At 37.4% G+C, this 25,861-nt stretch overlaps 1 protein-coding gene across 4 annotated transcripts in view; it reads right to left on the bottom strand.

Annotated features, from left to right (window-relative positions):
- The window catches only part of LOC105491117 (sarcoglycan zeta), a 1,216,031-nt gene that overhangs the window by 69,289 nt on the left and 1,120,881 nt on the right, over window positions 1-25,861 (bottom strand). For all 4 annotated transcript variants that reach the window (XM_011757273.2, XM_011757274.3, XM_071068612.1 and 1 more), the window contains one exon: window positions 2,101-2,223. In XM_011757273.2, coding sequence (XP_011755575.1) covers window positions 2,101-2,223 — 123 coding nt within the window. The remainder of the gene's footprint in view (window positions 1-2,100; window positions 2,224-25,861) is intronic.

The following is a 25,861-nucleotide window of genomic DNA, read 5'->3' as shown; positions in this document are numbered from 1 at the left end:
TGTGAGTGCTCAGGGCCCTACAACCAATGTCCTTTATGATTTGTCTGTGTTCTGTGCCAAACAGACCTCTCTCTCTCTCTCTCTCTGTCCCTGCTCTCCTAACTCAGGACTCAAGAAGGTCAATCTGTACCCTCCATACATGCCTCCTTTCCTAGCCTTCCCACGAAGTGTTAAGAAAAATGGACATCAACCAGGTAAGTATTCATGGGGACCATCCTAAACACTCACCCAATGGTGGAGGTTCCACCCTCTCAGCAGAACATGCTCCCAAGGGAAAGGAGGGACAGGGGTGGGGATAAGGGTGGTGGGATTTGATTCAGGCCGGGGGATACACAGTGAGGGTCCTCATTCAATAATCCCTATTGAATTTCATCACCACTTAATAACATATCTTTGTATTTTATTGTATTATATTTTTGAGAGAGGGTCTGTCTCTGTCACTTGTGCTAGACTGCACTGGCATGATCTTGGCTCATTGCAGCCTTGACCTTCTGAACTCAAGCTATCCTCCCACATCAGCCTCCTGAGTAGCTGGGACTATGGACACACACCTTCATGCCTGGTTCATTGTAGAAAACTGTGGTAGACACGTGGTCTCACTATATTGCCCAGGCTGGACTTGAACCAAGTGATTCTCTCACCTCTGTTTCCCAAAGTGCTGAGATTACAGGCATGAGCCACTATGTCCAGCCAATACGCCTTTTACAATTTTTAAGTTCAGGAGTACATGTGCAGGTTTATTACAGAGGTAAACTTGTGTCATGGGGGTTTGTCGTACACATTATTTTGTCACTCAGGTATTAAACCTAATACTCATTAGTTATTTTTGCTGATCCTCTCCCTCCTCGCAACCTCCACCCACTTATAGGCTCCAGTGTGTTGTTCCCCTCTACGTGTCCATGTGTTCTCATCATTTATAGCTCCCATTTATAAATGATAACGTGGTATTTGGCTTTCTGTTCCTGCATTAGTTTAACCCACCTTTCTCGAAATCAACACAGGCCCTCTTGTCTCCAACATTTGTAATATCAATATTATCATCATTAATAAATATAAAGAGCCAACACAACATCTTCATTATGGACTGAGCACATTCTCAGCACACAAATGCACACACATGCATTTAATTTGACCACTAAAGTTACTATCATTTCAGTTATTCAGATGAGGGAAAAACAGAGGCATCGAGAATTGAATATATTGAAGCAGAGGCAGGATTCAACCCAAATAGCTCAAGAACAGAGTTGATGTTCTTCAGCTGCCATGCTAACTGCTCTCACGTAGCCCACAGGACTGTTTGACCCAAGTTAATATGGATAGATACTCATGAACTGTTTCCAAACTCAAGTTTGGGAAACATTAAGTCAACTATACTTTATTATTTTCTTCTTGTTTTTTAAAATGTAAGCCTCCTTGGGTACTTTCAAGGGATTGTTAAATATGTTATCAAAATAAAATTTCTCATGGTTGTGAATCAAGTAATTCAGAAGAGATTGCGCTTAAAATTGTCATCAAATTATTCGCCACTCCTGGTCCCACTTTTACCTTTTTTAAAATTTTAATTTCAGCTGTTGGTTGACTTTAATGACCCCCATATTATAATAATGATTTTGAAATAACAGGTGCATAGCATTCGTTTTTTATTTACATACTTTTGAGGATAATTATGAATGCTATATAAAATGAATTTAGTTTACTTTTATGATAACTTCCCCCTTACTTAATTCTAAAGTTAAAATTTCCATTTTAGTTCCTTCACACGTCTCTTATTTTAAAATAATACTCCCTAATTATGATTTGTTAGTCCCCTTTACTCAGAATTTGCACTTATCTCTACCCCGCCCAGCCACATCATTTTCTTCCACCTACCTCCACCTGAGAGATGGCTTCACTTTTATGTCATTAAGGCTGCTAACATCTGCACTGTCTTCTACAACCACAACCAGTGCCGTCCATTTGAAGACAATTTGAAAAACAAATGCTGTGATTATGTAAGACTCTATTTTATGCATAGGAATCATCCATCTTATTAAGTAGCTTCTTGTGCAGTTGTGTTCTTTAAAGAAGTAAACCATTTTCCAAGACCTCCATCTACAGTACCTGTAACTTTCAGCTTTTCAGCACCAATGGTAATCTCATCTTCATCTGCAGAAAACAGCACCCTGCCATCTTCACTGGCTCTCACTTCAAATCTCTTACACTGAGCTTCCACAGCATCAGCTCCTACGGTCAGAGGAAAGGTTTAAAAATGAAACTGGTATGCAGGACACCATTAACATGTACTTTTTGGAAAAATACTGGAAATGCATATATTATTTATTTATCTCTTCTGTATTTTTTGCATCTGAGTTAGTATTTTTAAACTGTCACCATTTTCAGGAGGCTAATTTGGTAACGTATTTCCGTGCTAGGCTGGTTAGACAGACAGGTGACCTCTAGATGCCTGACATAGTGTGTGAGTTTAGCCAGTTAGGAGCCCTTCACATATCCACAAAAAGGGACAATGTTCGCTTTGTTCTGTGTTGCAGGCTGAAAACTTGGCATCGTACCTGGCACATGCTGGATGCTTAGTAAGTACTTGTGGACTGAATGCCTCTCGTGCCTTCCCTTTGCAAGGCAGACAATAGTACCCATGCTTGCTACATCACGGGGGAGTTGTTAAGCATTATTCAATTATGAATCTTTAGTTAGTCTACATGCCATAGATCGTAATATTGATGTTTTCTACCCTTTGATATAACTGAATTTTAATCAATTTTATAGTACATCTTGAAATTATATACATAATTTTCTTAGTTGTCTGTAATGTATCTTCCAAACAATAATTTTCCTGACTTATTGAAAAACTGTATTAAATAAATGTAATTACAAAACCAACTTATTGGCCAATTCTACACACTAATCTATACACAAAACTCAAAGTCAGTTTCCATATTTGGAAAACACAATTAGTTTGAGCATTAGGCTTTGGCAAGAAAATCTAACTGGGCCTTGAAGATGAATATTAACTTAGGAGAAAGAAATTTGAGATAATGGACAGTGATAAGTGATCTTCCCATAATACCAATTTCTTTCTTCGGGCATAACACATTTGGCATATGGATCTATAGTTCTCACTCCTATTAAGATAGGAAATATTCCTCATCTTCTATTTATATGAAAAGCTCTTATCAGATAGAACCCAGCTGAGTCAGGGAAGTAGGAATCACACATGTTGTGCATAGTTCTTTTCATTTGTCTTTATATATTCACATTATTTATTAGATATATGACACCTAGGAGCTCAAAGGAGGACATCCATCTTTGTATTCAAAAATATCCTTAAATTAGGAAATGTGTCTGCTTCTAGCAGCCCTAGTAGATGAATATTAAATAGCTGAATAAATACTTGACTTAACCATTTTTTCGTCCCTAACCCCACCTCAGCACTACTTCCAAGGCTAGCCAATAGGCTGCAAAAAAATTACTCCTCCCCACCATCATAGCTGCTGACTAGCATTAAACAAGAGAAAAAAATAATTTAAAACCCTAGTAACATGTAAGCTACTTTCTCCAAAAGCAATATGTAATTTTTTAATATTCTGAAATTACATACATGCTTCCAGGACCACATAAGAAATTTGACAAGCTTCAACTAGGGATATCTAAGTAAGATTAAAACTAATGTTAAACTTTTGGGGTGTCAAGTTCAAAACAACAGATTTTTAAAAATATAACTCATGCTCTTTAAAATTTTTTAAATAAAGACCTTTCCTTATATAATTTTTTTTTTTTTTTTTTTTTTTTTTTTCTTTTTTTGAGACAGAGTCTTGCTCTGTGCCCCAGGCTGGAGTGCAGTGGCGCGATCTCGGCTCACTTCAAGCTCCGCCCCCCCCGGGTTCACGCCATTCTCCTGCCTCAGCCTCCTGAGTAGCTGGGACTACAGGCGCCCGCTACGGTGCCCGGCTAATTTTCTTGTATTTTTAGTAGAGACGGGGTTTCACCGTGTTAGCCAGGATGGTCTCCATCTCCTGACCTCGTGATCCGCCCGTCTCGGCCTCCCAAAGTGCTGGAATTACAGGCTTGAGCCACCGCGCCCGGCCTCCTTATATAATTTAATGAAAATATGGAAACCTTTGAAAAAGACCTATTGTCCTTGGTCATAGTTATTGCATTTGATCTTGGAAACATTATTTCAGCAGCTTGTATTCACTTGAGTGTGATTTCTTCTAATCATAGCCTAATCTTATTTTGTGCCATAGAAGACAATGAGCCCTAGTAATCCAGCTATTGGGTGATATTCAAAAACCTGTGCCAGAGGCCAATGTGTTAATACATGTGACTTACTCTGAGGGACTCAAGCATACATTAACCCTGAACTGCCTGAAAAATATAGATATTTTACACATAAAACCTCAATATTTACACTACATTGCTTCCTTCAAATACTCAGTTGCTGAGCATAATTGATTGTCAAAATATATCACTGACTTTAATGGCACAGACGTACATTAGATAACGTTAAACACACACACAATATAGCAAGACTTTTCTTGGCATAACACATAATGTCATTATATGAAAGATACCTTATTAACATAAAATGCTATATTGCATGACATATAAACTATTAGAAAAATAAGTGGAGCAGTGTCTGCATATGGTAAAGTGAGGTGAAATCTTAGTTCATTAAATGCAAATAAGCAAAGGCAAATAAGCAAACAAGAAAATATTTACACACATAGATGAGATGCATCTAAGCCATAAATAAATGCATGCAGAGCCATCCAATTGAAAAATAGGCATAAAAATTAATACTGCAGACTACACTTTATTCATCATATTAGCATAATTACAGAAGGCAAAATTACAGGCAATTAGCAATGCAATGATAGTAAATAAATATTCTAAATCAGAAAATAATTTTGAATATATTGCATTTACATACATTGCTTTTCTTTCCTGCAAATGGAAAATGACAAGATATGTTCTTGGGGATGTAGTCAATTATTAGGGATATTTGTGCTTAAAGTTAATACGTTAGGCTTTATGAAACTGATTTTATTATATTCTAATATGCATTGTGTTACTCATCTGTTTTTCATGTAACATCACATGTTCTCTAAGCTAGGTCAAGGCAGGGTTCAGTTGCTAAGAGGATCAACAATGCCCCATTCAATCTTAAGCCACCAATGATGATGCCAGTGTTGTAGGAAAGCAGTGAGTCTAGATGACTCCGGTTATGGAGCTCTGATTCCTTAACAAGTAGATCATGGGATATGGGATTATCTGGGTAGTGCTATATTTTCTTAGTCATCTTAAACACCAACTTGCTAACTAAAGTACCAAGACTAAATGCTTCCTTGGGAACATCTCTGAGAAAGTTTATGCCAATAAACTCACAATCAAAAAAGAGAAGTCAAGGATAGAAGAAGAAAAGAGAATTGACAGGAAAAAAAGAAAAGATGGAAGCAAAATAACAGGTTCCATAAAAGGATTGAAGTATTAGATATATGTGCAAATATTTTCTATAGTTTTTTAAATGTTCTGTATACATTTTTTTTTTTTTTCTTGAGACGGAGTCTCACTCTGTCGCCAGGCTGGAGTGCCGTGGTGTGATCTGGGCTCACTGCAACCTCCACCTCCCGGGTTAAAGTGATTCTCCTGCCTCAGCCTCCTGAGTAGCTGGGATTATAGGTGCCTGCCACCATGCCTGGCTAATTTTTGTATTTTTAGTGGAGACAGGGTTTCACCAAGTTGGCCAGGATGGTCTCAATCTCTTGACCGTGTGATCTGCCCACATTGGCCTCCCAAAGTGCTGGGATGCTGGGATACAGGCATGAGCCACCACACCCGGCCTCTATATACATTCTTAAAAGGAAAAAAAAACCACCATCACTAAGGACAACCATAAAGCCAATGTCTTGTTTCTCTCAGAGTTGGCTCCATCACTTTTTTGGAACTTTCACATCTGTTGCAGTCTTAATCAATAGCCAAGTCATCTTTGGCTGACAAGGAGAGAGAATTCAGTAATTTCAATACTGGTCTTTGTATTTTCTACATTACATCAGTCAAATACATGAATTGGAAATTTTTCTTATATAAAAATCTTCAAAGAGGCTCAAAGACTCCTCAGAAAAAAAAAAGGAATCTTTCAAGATTCCTCTTGGTACTATTTAGCAGTAATTCAAATAAAACAAAACAAAGATAAAAATGAATACAGCAGTTTGTTTCTAGTGTGTCTTCCTCAAACATGGCATGATCATCCTTTCTTTTCTGTATAACTCCACAGTTTAATCTTAGATGTCTGTCAATATTTTCAAGGCCTTGAAGAAGAGTATTATTAAAAGATTCAAAATTCCACAGGGAAAACAAACGTAAGATTCAAAATTGTAAACTAAACTCTATGTTTGGAAATCCCGGTTTAGAATTGCCAAGGGCCATACCAATCAACCAACCAACAACAAACTAAGTTTAAAACAAAATAAGCTGCTTTCATGAAATGTAAATATAAATATACACTATGATATGGTTTGGTTGTGTCCCCACCCAAATTTCATACTGAGATGTAGCTCCCACAATTCCCACATATCATAGGAGGGACCCGGTGGGAGGTAATTGAATCATGGGGGCAGGTCTTCCCTTGCTGTTCTCAGGACAGTGAATAAGTCTCATGAGATCTGATGGTTTCATAAAGGGGAGTTTCCCTGCACAACCTCTTCTCTTCCCTGCTGCCATGTAAGATGTGACTTGCTCCTCCTTGCCTGCAGCCATGATTGTGAGGCCTCCCCAGCCACGTGGAACTGTGAGTGGTCCATTAAAGCGCTTTTCCTAAATGTTTTTCTCTCTGCAGCCAGAGAGAAAGGTTGGGTTACGCACAAAGGGAAGCCCATCAGACTAACAGTAGACCTCTTAGCAGAAACTTTACAAGCCAGAAGAGAGTGGGGGCCAATATTCAACATTCTTAAAGAAAATAATTTTCAACCCAGAATTTCATATCCAGCCAAACTAAGTTTCATAAGTGAAGGAGAAATAAAATCCTTTACAGACAAGCAAATGCTGAGAGATTTTGTCACCACCAGGCCTGCCCTACAAGAGCTCCTGAAGGAAGCACTAAACATGGAAAGCAACAAACCACTGCAAAAACATGCCAAAATGTAAATTCCATCGATGCTAGGAAGAAACTGCATCAACTAACGAGCAAAATAACCAGCTAACATCATAATGACAGGATCAAATTCACACATAACAATATTAACCTTAAAGGTAAATGGGCTAAATGCTGCAATTAAGAGACACAGATTGGCAAATTGGATAGAGTCAAGACCCATCAGTGTGCTGTATTCAGGAGACCCATCACACGTGCAGAGACACACATAGGCTCAAAATAAAGGGATGGAGGAAGATCTACCAAGCAAGTGGAAAACAAAAAAAGGCAGGGGTTGCAATCCTAGTCTCTGATAAAACAGACTTTAAACCAACAAAGATCAAAAGAAAAAAAGAAGGCCCTTACATAATGGTAAAGGGATCAATTCAACAAGAAGAGTTAACTATCCTAAATATATATGAACCCAATATAGGAGAACCCAGATTCATAAAGCAACTCCTTAGAGGCTTACAAAGAGACTTAGACTACCACACAATAATTTAACACACCACTGTCTTTAACACCCCACTGTCAACGTTAGACAGATCAACGAGACAGAAAGTTAAAAAGGATATCCAGGAATTGAACTCAACTGTGCACCAAGCAGACCTAATAGACATCTACAGAACTCTACACCCCATATCAACAGAATATACATTCTTCTCAGCACCACATCGTACTTATTCCAAAACTGACCACATAGTTGAAAGTAAAGTACTCCTCAGCAAATGTAAAAGAACAGAAATTATAACAAACTGTTTCTCAGACCACAGTGCAATCAAACTAGAACTCAGGAGTAAGAAACTCACCCAAAACCGCTCAACTACATGGAAACTGAACAACCTGCTCCTGAATGACTACTGGGTACATAATGAAATGAAGGAAGAAATAAAGATGTTCTTTGAAAACAATGAGAACAAAGACACAACCATACCAGAATCTCTGGGACACATTTAAAGCAGTGTGTAGAGGGAAATTTATAGCACTAAATGCCCACAAGAGAAAGTAGGAAAAATCTAAAATTTGCACCCTAACATCACAATTAAAAGAACTAGAGAAGCAAGAGGAAACACATTCAAAAACTAGCAGAAGGCAAGAAATAACTAAGATCAGAGCAGAACTGAAGGAGATAGACACACACACACACACAAAAAAACCCTTCAAAAAATCAATGAATCCAGGAGCTGGTTTTTTGAAAAGATCAACAAAATTGATAGACCCCTAGCAAGACTAATAAAGGAGAGAGAAGATTCAAATAGATGCAATAAAAAATGATAAAGGGGATATCACCACCGACCCCACAGAAATACAAACTACCATCAGAGAATACTATAAACACCTCTATGCAAATAAACTAGGAAACCTAGAGAAATTGATAAATTCCTGGACACGTACACTCTCCCAAGACTAAAACAGGAAGAAGCTGAATCCTGAATAGACCAATAACAGGCTCTGAAGTTGAGGCAATAATTGATATCCTACCAATGAAAAACAAGTCCAGGACCACATGGATTCACAGCCAAATTCTACCAGAGGTACAAGGAGGAGCTGGTACCATTTCTTCTGAAACTATTCCAATCAACAGAAAAAGAGGGAATCCTCCCTAACTCATTTTATGAGGCCAACATCATCCTGATACCAAAGCCTGGCAGAGACACAACAAAAAAAGAGAATTTTAGACCAATATCCCTGAAGAACATCAGTGCAAAAATCCTCAATAAAATACTGGCAAAGAGAATCCAGCAGCACATCAAAAAGCTTATCCACCATGATCAAGTGGGCTTCATCCCTGCAATGCAAGGCTGGTTCAACATCCGCAAATCAATAAACATAATCCAGCATATAAACAGAACCAAATACGAAAACCACATGATTATCCCAATAGATGCAGAAAAGGCCTTTGACAAAATTCAACAGCCCTTCATGCTAAAATCCCTCAATAAATTCGGTATTGATGGAATGTATCTCAAAATAATAAGAGCTATTTATGACAAACCCACAGCCAATATCATACTGAAAGGGCAAGAACTGGAAGCATTCCCTTTGAAAACTGGCACAAGACAGAGATGCCCTCTCTCACCACTCCTATTCAACATAGTGCTGGAAGTTCTGACCAAGGCAATCAGGCAGGAGAAAGAAATAAAGGGTATTCAATTCAGAAAGGAGGAAGTCCTATCCCTGTTTGCAGATGACATGATTGTATATTTAGAAAACCCCATCATCTCAGCCCAAAATCTCCTTAAGTTGATAAGCAACTTCAACAAAGTCTCAGGATACAAAATCAATGTGCAAAAATCACAAGCATTCCTATACACCAATAACAGACAAACAGAGAGCCAAATCATGAGTGAACTCCCATTCACAATTGCTTCAAAGAGAATAAAATACCTAGGAATCCAACTTACAACAGATGTGAAGGACCTCTTCAAGGATGACTACAAACCACTGCTCAGTGAAATCAAAGAGGACACAAACAAATGGAAGAACATACCATGCTCATGGATAGGAAGGATCAAAATAGCGTGAAAATGGCCATACTGCCCAAGGTAATTTATAAATTCAATGCCATCCCCATAAAGCTACCAATGATTTTCTTCACAGAATTGGAAAAAACTGCTTTAAAGTTCATATGGAACCAAAAAAGAGCCCGCATTGCCAAGACAATCCTAAGTCCAAAGAACAAAGCTGGAGGCATCACGCTACCTGACTTCAAACTCTACTACAAGGCTACAGTAACCAAAACAGCATGGTACTGGTACCAAAACAGAGATATAGACCAATGGAAGAGGACAGAGCTCTCAGAAATAATACCACACATCTACAACCATCTGATCTTTGACAAACCTGACAAACACAAGAAATGGGGAAAGGATTCCCTATTTAATAAATGGTGCTGGGAAAAGTGGCTAGCCATATGTAGAAAACTGAAACTGGAACCCTTCCTTACACCTTATGTGAAAATTAACTTGAGATGGATTAGAGACTTAAATGTTAAACCTAAAACCATAAAAACCTGAGAAGAAAACCTAGGCAATACCATTCAGGACATAAGCGTGGGAAAGGACTTCATGTCTAAAACACCAAAAGCAATGGCAACAAAAGTCAAAGTTGACAAATGGGATCTAATTAAACTAAAGAGCTTCTGCACAGCAAAAGAAACTACCATCAGAGTGAACAGGCAACCTACAGAATGGGAGAAAATTTTTGCAATCTTCTCATCTGACAAAGGGTTAATATCCAGAATCTATGAATAACTCAAACAAATTTACAAGAAAAAAAAACCCATCAAAAAGTGGGTGAAGGATATGAAGAGACACTTCTCAAAAGAAGACATTCATACAGCCAACAGACACATGAAAAAATGCTCATCATCACTGGCCATCAGAGAAATGCAAATCAAAACCACAATGAGATACCATCTCACAACAGTTAGAATGGTGATCATTAAAAAGTCAGGAAACAACAGGTGCTGGAGAGGATGTGGAGAAACAGGAACACTTTTACACTGTTGGTGGGACTGTAAACTAGTTCAACCATTGTGGAAGACAGTGTGGCGATTCCTCAAGGATCTAGAACTAGAAATACCATTTGACTCAGCCATCCCATTACTGGGTATATACCCAAAGGATTATAAATCATGCTGCTATAAAGACACATGCACACGTATGTCTATTGCAGCACTATTCACAATAGCCAAGACTTGGAACCAACCCAAATGTCCATCAATGACAGACTGGATTAAAAAAATGTGGCACATATACACCATGGAATACTATGCAGCCATAAAAAAAGATGCGTTTATGTCCTTTGCAGGGACATGGATACAGCTGGAAACCATCATTCTCAGCAAACTATCACAAGAACAGAAAACCAAACACCACATGTTCACACTCATAGGTGGGAATTGAACAATGAGCACTGGGACACAGGAAGTGGAACATCACACACTGGGGCCTGTCATGAGGTGAGGGGAGGTGGGAAGATTAGCATTAGGAGATATACCTAATATAAATGATGAATTAATGGGTGTAGCACACCAGCATGGCACATGTATACATATGTAACAAACCTGCACGTTGTGCCCATGTACACTAGAACTTAAAGTATAATAAAAAATAAAAAAAATTTATAAAAAGCTTTTCCTTTATAAATTAGGCAGTCTCAGGTATGTCTTTACTAGGAGTGTGAAAACAGACTAATACACATTGTAAGTTATTTTATTTTACCCTATGCTAATCATTAAGAACTCATTGTGCAACATTTGCAGAAAATCTGTTATATGGGATCCCTGGAAAACAATTGCCTACTTTTTCTTTACTTTGTCCCTAGATTTTCCAAACAAAACTTCAAGTTAACCGTTTAGTGAACTTACTACATGCTAGGCAGCAATCAAAGCATTTTACAAATATAAATTAATTTAATCCATCATTTACATCAGGTATAACTCCCAATGCAATGACGAGTTGATGGGTGCTGACGAGTTGATGGGTGCAGCACACCAACATCGCACAAGTATACATATGTAACAAACCTGCACGTTATGCACATGTACCCTAGAACTTAAAGTATAATAATAATAAATAAATAAAATTTAATCCTCATAATAATCATGGGAGGTGATCCCTATTTGACCAATGAGGAAACCAAGGCACTAAGATTTAAGAAATGTTTCTAATATGTCATATGTAATACACTGACGTTAGGATTCAAGCCAAGGCTGTTTGAATACTAAGTCCTAAGTGCTAGCTACTAAGTGCTAAGGGAGTCTTTGTGTGGCTCCATTATATTCCTAAATTTTATACCTGCTGGAGAAGGTACCACTCGACATTCCACAAGATTAATATTTGGGGAAACTTTTTTGCTAATGATGTATAACAAAATTAAAAATAAATTTCTAAAAAATGTATATTGACTCTTCTTTCCTCTGCCAGCTTCTGTCTCTCCCTGCTCCTAGTGCCCCACCCTCCCAAGACCCTTGGCAGAAAACCTTCTTGAAAGCATCTTATTGAACACCATTTTCAATTCCACCTTTCATAGTCTCCTTAAGGTCAACTCCAGTCAGGCATTCTCTCTTGTTATTATTACCAGTAACTTCCAAGTCAGTAAATCAAGCGCACAATCCTCAGATTTTTTTACCTTACTTGATCTTTTAGGAGAATTTGACACATTTTAATTTACTTTTCCTGGAAATCTTTGCCTCAGTGGCTTCCAGGACATCCCTCTGCTGCTTCCTACCTCCTTTGTCACGCCACCTCCATCTCCTTTACCGACAACACACTTCCCATAGCCAGTCCACAGGGGTATGTGGGGCTGACTCTGTCTTTCACCAGTAATTGTCCAGTTCTGTTTTGAGTATTATTTTCTCTGACCAAAGCAACTGATTCAAGCATAAGCACCTGACTCCAACACTCTTCTGATACAAGTTTTGAAAAAGAGGCACATGTTTTTAAGACCATAGGTGCCAAGCATGATATAAACTTGGAGCTTTTAAGGCTAGCTCTACCTCCATATGGATGCAGTCTGCTTGAGAATTCAGCCAGTTAGTGAAAAAGAAAGAAAGGGCAGAAAGGGAAAGACCAGCATAGAACGACACTCTTCGGGAAATTGCTAAAACAGCTGGATGGAGTCAGAGAAAAACTAATCTAGACCTGGACTTTCCTATTACATGAATCAGTAAATTAACCACCCCAGGAATACTTGAACACTTTGTAAATTTTAAATTGTGTTTCTTTTACTTGATTTTTTTTAACTTTTCCTTTATTCTTTGAGTGTTCATGTATTATTCTCTGTATCTCTCATCTTAACCTTTATGAAATAGAAGTTTTAGAAATCTTCTTCTTTCAACCGTCACTGCATCTCTCCCCACACCCAATTCACACATACAAGTCCTCAGTATTTAATTAAAAGAGAAAATATGCTCTAGCATTTCCTGAAGTCATGCTGTGGGGAAGGGTATAAAAATATTCTGAGGCAAATTTTCTCATAGCCTTTGTATTAGGTAAACTACATTTCTATATAGACAATTTCAGACCTGATCTTAATGGCATAAATATTGTATTTCTAACACTTGTATTCTTGCGTCTTTTTATTCCTAAGGTAGTAATATTAATAAAGGGCTTGTATGACTATCTAGCAAGCCATTTAATAAACTAACACCGGGAATGTGATATTCAGTCCTGGGCCTGGCCTCTATGAATTTTTAGAGGATAAGGTAAAATGAATCTCTTTATCCCACTTCTATTGACTACATTGTCTAAGAGAAGTGAATGCAGATGGCCTTGACCCACTATTTTATTTAAGAGGCCCAATCAAACAACATATATTCAAAATATTGTTTTTATATTGTATACAAACATAAAATGGCAACATTTCCAAACTGTAGCTAGAACAAAGTTGATGGGTGAGATACTATTTTGTAAATATTTTTCACACCTCATAGTCATTCAAATAGGTACACTTCCCTTTGGACTCGTAAAGAAAAAAATAGAAACAAAAAATGGCACGTCACATGCAAAGAACAAATACTATCGGAATTATTACGTAAGTAGAATCAATGAACACTCAAGGAATGAAAGGAGATTGTTATTAACTGCATTTCAGGTCAGTACTTTTGAACAAAAAAGGATAATCCTAGTGTCTTCTGGTAATCTCACATTCGCTAAGTTCATTTTGGAGGTTGTTGATACTGTCAAAAATGATGCTGTATAATTTATGGAAGGTATGTGGGTAGAAGGTGGAAGTTGGAAACCCATTTCTTGAAAATATTTTACTAAAATGTTTTCCATTGCATCTTGTTACTTTTTATTTCTAATATGTGTTTCATTAAAAAACCAAAAAACTAACACCTCAAAATTTTTTTCTTTTTCTCATTCATCACCCCTGGTCTTCTGCTACATTTTGACACATCTATCAGGGTAGTTTTGCATAAGTTGTTCATACTACATTTTTCTACCATGCATTTTCTGATACTTTGTTTCAAATAACAACATCTTAAAAAGAGATCTTCATGTTGCACTTTAAACACAATTATAAACAGTTGGTGCAAAGTTTTCTAATTTATTTTTATGCATGTTTCCTCTAAACTATATGTAACATAACTTGTTTAGTTGCGGAAGTAAAATTTGCAAATGTATTCAACTAGTAGTGTCATCTCCTAGTACCAGTTAAGTACAAGTTCCACATCAAATTTCAAATTTTTTCTCTATTTTAAAAATATTCTATTTTGAATATCACTTAAATATCATACTGAAAGTGATTTTAAAAGTACATATATTTACATTTTCTAACCTAAAAAATCTTATACAGAAACCATTTTAAATGGAGAATGTATTATCTCATTAAAATATTAAGAGTTTCTATCTTTTCTTGAGTACCTCCTAATATATTTACTTATCCTACCGCTTATGCTTTTTTAATAAGAATATCTGAGCTATGCTTATTGACCTTTAGGTTTTATATAAAAATATTTTATATTTCATCTTGATAACAGTAAGATTTCATGTTTCTGAAATCCATTTAGTGGAAACATGCTTTTAGTGTTATAAATCAGTGAATTAAATGCTGAACAAGAATAAATGTCAAAATAAACAATTTTAAAAATTATATAATTGTTTCATTACAACATCATAATAAATTGTGAAATTCTTAGGCAACTGCGTTACTATTGATTTTTGTTTTATAGCTAATGTATATGGAATGCTTGGAATTGCTTGCTTTGAAGAGTATTATTTGTGGTTCCCAAAGAAGTATCACAGAGAGTTTGGTTTCTGAAAAAGACGACCAGATAAGGGATTTGGATTAAAGCTCTTATATAACAAATGATGACCTAGTTTATTATGCAATAGATAATTCTTCCAAATTCCAGACAACAAAGACTTATTTTTTGTTCATGCTCATTTCCAGCATGGGTCAGGAAACATGCTTCAATTACTGTAATCACCCAGAGATTCAAATGATGAAGGCTTCATCTCAACACAGTCTTTCAAGATTGTGGCAACAAGAGAAAGGGATATGGCCAACTGAGCACTGCCTCATCATTCATTTGGAAGCAACACATCACATTTTATTTCATTAGCAAATGAAAATAACATTGCCCAGTCTGTTTTCAGACATGTAGGAATGAACAATCCCACTGCTAAACATAAGGATTATTGGTTAACAGCATGAACGGCACCATGCCTCTCAAAGGCCATGGTGGAGAAACAAATCCTGGACTTGTTTTCTCATGTAAACAGTTATAAAACCGGACAAAATATTTGTTGTAATTGTCTTTCAGATATTAGACAAAAGACAACAGGATGGTGATCTCTGAGAGAAAGAAATACAAAGTGAATCCCACATTTATTACATCATCTTCCTAAGGACCACTTGCAAATCACAGTACAGGGAAACAGAGCCCATTGGTGTTGACAGGTAGCAGGAGGAGAGATGAGATTTCAGGAAATTGATGTGGATAGAATTTGCGGTGCAATGAAATGGAGAAAGGGAACTGAGCTTACAAGGCTCTCCAGAAAACTTACAGAAGCACTCTTAAATCTTTGTACAAATACTGCATTGTACATGCACAGGGTGATACTATATGATAATTATTAAAGACTACTAGGGAATGTGTGAGATGAACAAAGGTTATCAATGCAAAATTCTAGATATTGGGCTTCCAACCAGAGTGCTGGTATTTCCCTAAGCACCCTGGACATGAAATTGTGGCCCCTGAGTGCCACAGTTTAGAACTAAAACTCTTTGGACCCTGAAATAGTAGCTATTTTAGATTCAGTCTAGAAAGTCTAAAATGGTACTTGAACAGGAGCAAGTCAATATGCCAATAAACTAACTTCCTGCTTTGAGAGTTTTTTTTTTTTTTTAAGAGAGACAATGACGTTTATTCTTTCCAAAAATTACTAGATGTGCAAAACTGTGGGAAAATTGACACTAACCAGGAGAAACAATCAGCAATAGAATTGGGCCCAGATTTGCTCCATATGCTAGAGTTAGCAAAGATATGAAGACGTTATTATAAAGATGTTCAAAGATGTAAAGGAAGATGGACATAATGAATGAACAGAATAGGAATCCTAGCAAAGAAATTGATTTTAAAAATAAGAAAAGAAATAAAATTAAATGCATAGAGCTGAAAAATTCAATATGTTAAGTGAAAAAATCAGCAAATGGACTAAATTAGCATATTCTAATTCCTTCTGAAGAAGAAAGAATTAGTGAACTTGAAAAGGTGTGTATAACAACTCTCCAAATGAAACAACGGAGAGAAATGAAGACTAGGAAAAGCATAAATACAACGTCCATGAACCTGTGAAACAATTAAAAGAGGCTGAGCTAAAAAGCCAATACTGGAGATTAAATTGAACATTAAAAAGTACTCAATTGATGAAACAGAGCAGGAATGGAGGATAAAATAAACAACAGATAGAGGAGATGTACAGGAAACAGCGAGATGACAAATGAAAATACATCAATAATTGCATTTTCAATATAAATGGACAGACACTAAACACTACATTTTATAAACATTTATAAAATGTTTATAAAAACAAAAATTTAAAGTTCAGAAATCTTACAAGAAATACATTTTAAATATAAAAACAGACATGCTAAAATATATGACGGCAAACGTTTTAATAAGATATTAGGATAGTTATATTAAAACTGCTAAGTGAACCTCAAAACAAGGAGGATAAAGAGACTTAAAAAGCTACTTTGTAATGAGAATAATATTGAAAAAAAGAGTTTCAAACAATTCACATAAAAAGTGAGAGAATATATATAGAATAAATAGATAAATCCAGTATAACACAATTTTGATATGTTAACTGAAAAATTATACAGACAGGTAAGTGACCTGGAATAGTTAACACAATCTTTAAAAAGAACAAAATTGAAGCACTTTACCTGTTTTAAAGACATACTATCAAACTACATTAATGAAGACACTGTGATATTGTATAACGATAGATAATACATCGGTTTATCAGAATAGCGAGTCCATAAATAGACTCAGTGCATGTAGTCACATGTACATGGTTCAACTGATTCTTTTACAAGGATGCCAATTTTATGGAGAAAAGAAAGTGTGTTCAACAAATGTAGCTGAAACACTTGAGCATACATGTTCTTCTAATTTAAATTTACTGACATTCCTGACAGAGAGGAGACTGTAAATGAAACACACAAATTCATAATGAAATAATGAAAGACACAGACTCAAGAAACTCAATGTATGCCCAGCCTACTCCCAAGAATTAAAATCCTCACCTACGCACATCTTAGTGAATATGCAGAACACCAAAATAAAAAAAGAAACAACACTGAGAAAATAAAGATAAATTACCTTCAAAGAGCAATATGTAACCTGATATTGACCTCTCAATATGAAACTGAAATAAAATAATGGAATATGGTGTGCCTTGCCAGGGCTGCTACAATAAAGACCACCATCTGGGTGACTTAAACCACAGAAATGTAAACACCGCAATTCTGGAGGCTAGATGTCTAAAATAAAGGTGTCAGCAGAAACAGTTCCTTCTTAAAGGCTCTGAGAAAAGGATTTGTTCTAGACTTCTTTTCTTCCAATATCTCTTCACATCATCTTCCCTTTTGATTTATCTGTGTGTCCAAATTTCCTGATTTTTACAAGGACAGGGGTCATACTGTATGGTCCACCCTATTAACCTCATTTTAGCTCGGATAGTTTTGTTGCCAAATAAGATCCTATACCAAAATAAGGACACATTTTGGTACTGAACATTAAGACTTCAACATATTAATTTTGGGGTGGGTTGAGGGGCATATCATTCAACCTATAAAAGATATCTTCAATGGTCTAGAAGAAAAAAATGTTAAATACCAATCTCTTGGATTTTATGTCTAGCAAAATTATCGTCCAAGGTTGAATGCCCAAAGATATTTACAGACTAATAAAACCTGAGAGAACTAATCATAAACAAATTTATGTGAAGAAAATTATAAAAGACTATTTTCATAAAAAAGGAAATGAAGACTGCACAAAAATCAGAGATATGGGAAGGAATCCTTTTTAACTGTAGTGGGAAAATGTGAGGAGATGTAAGAAGTACTGAATATAAAAAGCAATAATAGTGTCTCAGTTTGAGAAATATAGGGAAAAATGCACATAAGTAATGGTATATAAACTGGGAAAAGAATAAATTAGAGGTTATGCATTCTGAGGTTGCATTATCCCAAACAATCTTAGATACAAAGTAATAGACTTTTGTAAATCAAGTTTTTACTGTTCCTTTTAGCATAACTACTAAAATAACAGAAGAATTCTAAATTAGTATGTTTAAAAACATAATTAATAAAAATAACAGACAATCCAAAAAATGCTACAAGGCAAGAGAACAAAACAAAAAAGGAGGTAGAAAAGAACATGAAATACTCAAATATGTCACTAATTACACTAAACACAAATGGACTAAACACTCCAGGTTAAAAGTCAATTATTATCCAGCCAGATATAAAAACAAATTCAATCATTGGGAGTTTATATCACACAAGACTAAAACATAAAATTCAAAAATAATTAAATTGATGAGATAGGAAATGATATATTATGCAAATACTAAATGGAACTGTGCTGGTATACCTGTAGTTACAAAGCATTACTGTATCTATTAGGTGTTATTCATAACAACAAAAACTAGAATCACCATGAATCTATTTCAAATTTTGCATCATTACGAATGCATGCTTTTCAAAACACAAAGCAACATTGGACCAAACAATAGAAAGAAAACATCAAATCCTGTATCTTAATAGGAGATTACAAAATGCTTTCTCAGTAGTACACACAAAAAAGTAAATTATGAAACAAAACATTATTATCAGCGTTAACATACTGGTCACATACAGAACCTTAATCCAACTACCATAAAGTACTCCTTTTCAATTGAATATTTTACAAGGCAGGTTATAATTCTGGCATAATGCAAATTTTAACATATTACATCATGGAAATTACACAACTTTTTATCTGGCCACAGCATGATTAATATTGAAATGAAAAACAAAAAAAGTAGTAAGTTTTATGTTTGTAATTTAAAAACTGTAAAATAAGCCATGAACCAAATTCTAAATAATTGTAATTAGAAAGTGTTTCAAACTGAATAATTACAATATTATTGTCAAAACTTGTGAAATATTACCAAGTCAGTACTAAGAAATGTATGTCCTTAAATGACTATATTAGAAATCTTAATATTAGTAGTCCAACATTTAAGTTGACAAGTTAGAAATTAATACATATAAAAGGACAAAAACACAAATTCTCAAAATATATGCAGTAATGGGTCCCCCACCAGGTTACTCAAGGGCATATGTCCACTGCTTGAACCCTTCTGGCTTCCAGTGGGTAGGGCACCAAGACCATGGTACCCAGCCTAGGAGCAGGTGTCAGACCCCAAACATTACAAAGAGCATCTGAGATGCTATCAAGCAAAACGGTCTCATTGCTAAACCACAGTACACAAAGAGCCAGAATATTAGCTTAAAAGCAATTTAGAGACGGGGGCAGTGAGGATCTCCAAAGCTGTCCTGCACCATCCAGGAGTGCCTTGTATGTAAGTCCTAATAAACTCACAAACACATCAAGCTGGACTTGTCCAAGTCATTCTTTGGTCTCCGAGCTCCTTCCTAGTTTTGGGGGGCAGGACACATTCCATCAGCAAGGTTTTTGTGTAACGACTGGTATACAGACAAGGATCGTAGAGACTAAGCAGTAAGTCACTGGGAAGGAGCATCTGTGGGGGAAATGCCAGGGTGGTCAGCAACATGCATGTGGGGTGGAGTTGCCTGGCTGCTTGACTTCTGTGGATTGCCAGGTGAGTACAGGGACACTTGGAAAATGCCAGTGGGGACTAGGGACCTATCGCAAAAAGCTATGATATTAAAGAATCATAAGAATACCAAATGTGCTGTTGTTGCAGCAAGGCTGGCTACTGAGAGCAGGGAAGGAAGAAAGGATTGAAACTCCTGCAAAAGATCGAAGGCATGCCAGATTTTCTAGAAATTCAGATGGTTACATATTATAGCCCTTTCTTGTGCACGTATTTTAACTGATGAGCAAGTTAGAACAACAAAAAAATCAGAGCTCAAACGGTTAACCTGCAAGTATAGAGTTAAGTAAAATATTTTAAAGCTATCTGTTTCCTTTCCTTTTTTTTTTTTTTTTTTTTTTTCCTCCTTTCGTTTGTTGTTATTGTTGTTGTTGTTTCTGAGACGGAGTCTCGCTCTGTCGCCCAGGCTGGAGTGAGTGGCGCGATCTCGGCTCACTGCAAGCTCCACCTCCCGGGTTCCCGCCATTCTCCTGCCTCAGCCTCCGAGTAGCTGGGACTACAGGCGCCCGCCACCGCGCCGGGCTAATTTTTTTTTGTATTTTTAACCTCGTGATCCGTCCACCTCGGCCTCCCAAAGTGCTGGGATTACAGGCGTGAGCCACCGCACCCCGTGGCTCTGTTTCCTTTTCTATCTGCTTTGAGTCTGTTTATAAATTACTAGTCTTGAGATAAAACTCACTGTTAATGTTACTGCCAAATCAAGGCCACTTGGAGATTTTGTTTTTCTTCTTTTTTTTTTTTTTCTTTTTTGAGAGGAAGTCTCACTCTGTCACCCAGGCTGGAGTGTAGTGGGTGATGCCGGCTCACTGCAACCTCTTCCTCCTGGGTTCAAGTGATTCTCCTGCCTCAGCCTCCTGAGTAGCTGGGATTACAGGCATGAGCCATCACACCCAGCTAATTTTTGTGGTTTCTGTAGAGACGGGGTTTCAACATGTTGGCCACACGGTCTCAAACTCCTGACCTCAGATGATCTGCCTGCCTTGGCCTCCTAAAGTGCTGGGATTACAGGCATGAGCCACTGTGGCTGGCCGATTTTGTTTTTCTTATACAGTTCAGTCAGTTCTAGCTAAATGTAAACATTGAAAACATTTGAAGCTAAAGGAAATAAAAAGTAAAAGAGATTTTTAGAATACAACTGCTATAGCACCTGCCTTACTCAAAATTTTGGTCCATAGCCTTCAATAGATTATCTATTGAGGTTAGCAAACCATGTGAACAGGTCCCAATTAGTTAGAAATAATTTAGATACAGTTGTCTTTTGTAAAATAATGAGTTTATGATGCTTTCTCATGATTATAGTTCCGAGATAAAGGCTATTGGATCTTTTTTTTTTTTTGATATTTTGATAAGCAAGGCTAATTTGATACTACTGGTTAAGTGAAAACAGATGAATTTTCTGAATCAGCAGCAAAAATGCCCATGTGTGCCCAGGCAGGCAGTAAATGTAAAGCAATATCATCTGCCAGGGGGCCACTCTAAAACCACCCAAACAATCCAGAAATTATATAAGATACAAATTCTCAGCTCAGCCGAAAGCCCCCTTTTCAAAAGTTCCGTGCGTTCTGTGAAAAAGCCAGATGGCATCTAGAGAATGACGGTAAATTATCATAACCTAAGCAATGTGGTGCCCCCTGTACATGCAGCCATATCCAATATTGCTCAATTGTTAAAACAAGTGGTCCTTAAGCTAGAAAGCATCCACACTGTGAATGACTCAGGCTAACACCTTTTCTAGTATCCCTTTAGCAAAAGATTCACAAGACCAGTTTGCCTTTGCTTAGGAGGGCCTACAATGGACTTTCCAGGAGCTACCACAAAGGTACCTGCACAGCCCCACTACCTGTCACAGTCTGGTTGCACAGGACCTGTCTAGACTCTCTTTAACCACCTCAGTCTCCCTGTTTTACCACATTAATGATAACATGCTAACTTCAGAGTATCTTACAAATCAGGAGACTGCAATACAAATAGTCATGGATGGCCTGAAAGACAGGAAATGGGAAGGTAATCCCCAAAATATATAGGGGCTTAGCATAGTCATCAAGTTCCTGAGAGTTCCCAGATGGGTAAGACATGAAACATACTCTAAGTGTCATTGGTAACACGATACACAGCAGCCTGTTCCCCACACAGAAAACTAACTCCAGGTTTTCTTATACTTACTGGGCAACTGGAAGATACTCATTCCTCACTTGGTATAAACCCTCTACCCATTTTACACCCGAATAAATAAAAAGTAAAAAAAAAAAAAGAAAAATCATCACTGCACATATACAGAGCAAGAGGTATTTGATGAACCAAAAATATCGGTGAAACTAGCCCAAGCACTAGGGGCCTCTCTGCCACAGCACTCTTTTGTATTAGAAGTCAATAGAGATGCCACAGAGATATAATGAGATTTGTGGCAAAAATAACCAATGAGAATGGTACCTGCAGGGTTTTTGTCTCAATTATGGAAGGAGGCAGAATCCCACCAAACAGTCCTAGAGCAACAACTATTGGCCACGTATAGGGCCTTGTAACAAGTAGAGCCCATCACCAAAAACAGACTGTCACAATAAAAATCCCATAAAAGGGTGAGGGCGAGTTGAAGGCCTCCTAGCCAAGCCCACCTCCAGGGTGGCATAATTACACAACCTGCAGAAATGATACACTTATCTATAACAAGAGTGTCCTGGTCACTAGTCCTTTAAGCACTGCAGGAAGTGCTTGGACCTATTCACTCTGAATGCAGGGATGGGGCCAGCATGGCAGTGGAGCCACCTACCAGGCCAACCACCGTATGGGGACCCCACTGATAACACTAGGGCCTGGTACACTGAGGAGTCTAGAAAGGAGGTATCCAACACTGGGCACTAGAACAAAATATAGACTGGCGGTTCCATTTATCATATAACCTGACATGCCCAGTCTCAATGGAAAAAAAAAAAAAAAAAAAAAAGAATGACCTGTTAAAAACTGAATTGCCTGTACTCTCCCAGGAATGCTCTTTAAGGCTCTGGACTAAGAATCTCCCTAAAGGGATACAAACTTAAAATAAGTCACCCACTACCACACATGGCATCGCTCCCTATGTAGGGTTGGCATGGCCTTTAAAATAGGCCTGACAAACTCTCAGGGTCACCTTTGAAACTCCGAGCTATGCTCCTGAAACAGGTGGCCAGACTGTGCTCCTGAGAACACCAATGGATCTGCCAAGTGGCGATGGCTATCTGAACCTGAATTTGAGCCTGGACACTGCCCCCATACTAGATGGGTTTTATGGCACTGGAGGGTGCCATGAAGACTGCCAGAAGGGAGGTGGTTCCAGCTATGCTTGGTAGAGGTCTAAGAGACTTACAATATCAACATGAGGCAGCACCAATACCTGCAGAGCAGTCATAAAGTGGATAGTGTTTGCAAGGCCTGAATTTAGCAAGTGGCTATTAATGCCCCCTCCTAGGGAGGGAAGCCATGTGTGGCACTCTAAGCCACGCCTGAGGCCCACAGTGGCCTCCTTTATAGGGCCAACGGGAGAAAACACAATGGTAATAATGTTACAAAAATGGATACATGTATGAGGGCCCCCTACTAAACACCTGTGTTTTCAACTATAGATTGTTGTTCCTTCTACCATGGCAGCTGCTCATGTCTTTGTGGATTGGTCTGTGACTACAACAGCAATCAGCAACAAGTTCAATTGTTGGGTGTATTGATACCTCCCCCTATCAAATGGTAATACTGTGCTTACCTTATTTTAAGCCTTAAAATACTGTGCTTTTCTAATGACAGAACTAGAGTGACTGTTTCAATAGAAATAGTAATTATACAACTCAGGCTCACTGGAGATTGTATCCACCCAGAGGTGGGTGGGCATCTGCAAACACCAAATCAACAGAGAACCAACATAAGCTCTTAAAGGCTTTGATATGGTTTGACTGTGTCCCCACCCAAATCTCACCCTGAATTGTAATAATCTCCATGTGACAAGGGCAGGGCCAGGTGGAGATAACTGAATCATGGGGGTGCTTCCCCAATATTGTTCTCATGGTAGTGAATAAGTCTCACAAGATCTGATGGTTTTACAAATGGGAGTTCCTCTACACAAGCTCTCTTGCCTGCTGCTAATACGTCCCTTTGCTCTTCCTTCATTTTCCGCCATGATTGTGAGGCCTCCCCAGTCATGTAGAACTGTGAGTCAATTAAACATCTTTCCTTTTTAAATTACCCAGACTTGGGCATGTCTTTATTAGCAGCATGAAAACAGACTAATACACCTGTTATAATTATATCCCTGATAAACAAAGTAGTTTTACAGATACCTTAAATTATTTATTAACTCAGAGTTGTCATATAGCCCAATTAGGTTTTTCTGACTCATTCTCAAATTGGTTACATACCTAACCGCAAATTGGAGAGATGTTTTACTAGCAGGCATCATAAATACAGTTAGTTTCTCCTTTGTATGCTGCTAAGTATACTGTAGATGTGGCCTGTATGCACAAGCCGTGGGTACACTTATAGGCCTGTATAGTTCTTCCTCTCATACTCTACTCAGGGACTCTCACACAAAATTGGAGGAAAGAATACAAAAGCTAGAGAACAGGATGGACTGTAGTGTTACAGATTCCACACAAATTTGCTTAAGGGCGTACGTCCACTGATTGAACCCTGAAGGCTGTGCAGTGACCCAAGGCCGTGATGCCCAGCCAAGCAGCAGGTTTCCCTGAGAATCCACACATCCTGCAGAGCATCTGAGAACCTACCAGGAAAATCAGTCTTACTGCTCAAGCACAGTAGGCAAAGAACCAGAAAATTAGCTTAAAAGTGATTTAGAGACAGGAGGCAGTGAGGATCTCCAAAGCTGTCATGTTGCCATCCAGGAGTGCCCTGTATGGAAGCCCTAATAAACTCATCTACTCATCCAGCTGGACTCGTCCAACTCATGCTTTGGTCTCTCTGCTCCTTCTCAATTTGCAGAAGAGAAGAGAATATTACAGTATAAAAGTTTACAGTATGAAACTATTACAGTATGAAACTATTACAGTATGAAATATTACAGTATGAAATATTACAGTATGAAAGACAAGAACAGGAATTAATGAAATATAGCATAAAATATGTTAGATCAGTGATGACAAAAGTAGATGTGTTATAATAAGCAATAAAACTGACTATTGAGTGGCCAGGTGTGATGGTTCATGCCTATAATCCCAGCATTTTTGGAGGCCGAGAAGGGTGGATCACCTGAGGTCAGAAGTTCAAGACCAGCCTGGTCAACATGGTAAAACCCCGTCTCTACTAAAAATACAAAAATTAGCTGAGAAGGGAGGCAGGTGCCTGTAATCCCAGCTACTTGGGAGGCAGCGACAGGAGAATCACTTGAACCCAGGAGGTGGAGTTTGCAGTGAACTGAGATCGTGCCACTACACTCCAGCCTGGGCAACAAAGAGCAAAACTTCATCTCAAGAAAAAAAAAAAAAAAAAAAAGACTAATGTGTCGTAAAGAAAAAAATTAAACATTCACAAATAATAGTAATAAAAACACATTATTACAAATATTGCAGGTATTAAAATGGTATAAATATTTCACGGCAACTTTATATTATAAATCTAAAACTTTTGTTGATGTGAGTAGATGCCTACAAAATATTACCAAATTGACTTAATAAGCAATAGAAAACCTGGATACTTCTGTAGTATTATAGAAATTACAGAAATAGTTAAAAATTTTTACATGTACACACACACACACACAGATTCTAGGTTTTCTGGAAGAAAATAATTAGAAAATTATACCTCTTACTGAGAACAGAATAAAAATGGGAACACTCTTCAACTGATTTCATAAGGTTAGTAGAATTTTGCCACAGAACTCAACAGAGATAAT

Source organism: Macaca nemestrina, chromosome 8, assembly GCF_043159975.1.
Source record: "Macaca nemestrina isolate mMacNem1 chromosome 8, mMacNem.hap1, whole genome shotgun sequence".
NCBI lineage: Eukaryota > Metazoa > Chordata > Mammalia > Primates > Cercopithecidae > Macaca > Macaca nemestrina.
This window is presented reverse-complemented; position numbering and strand designations above follow the sequence as displayed.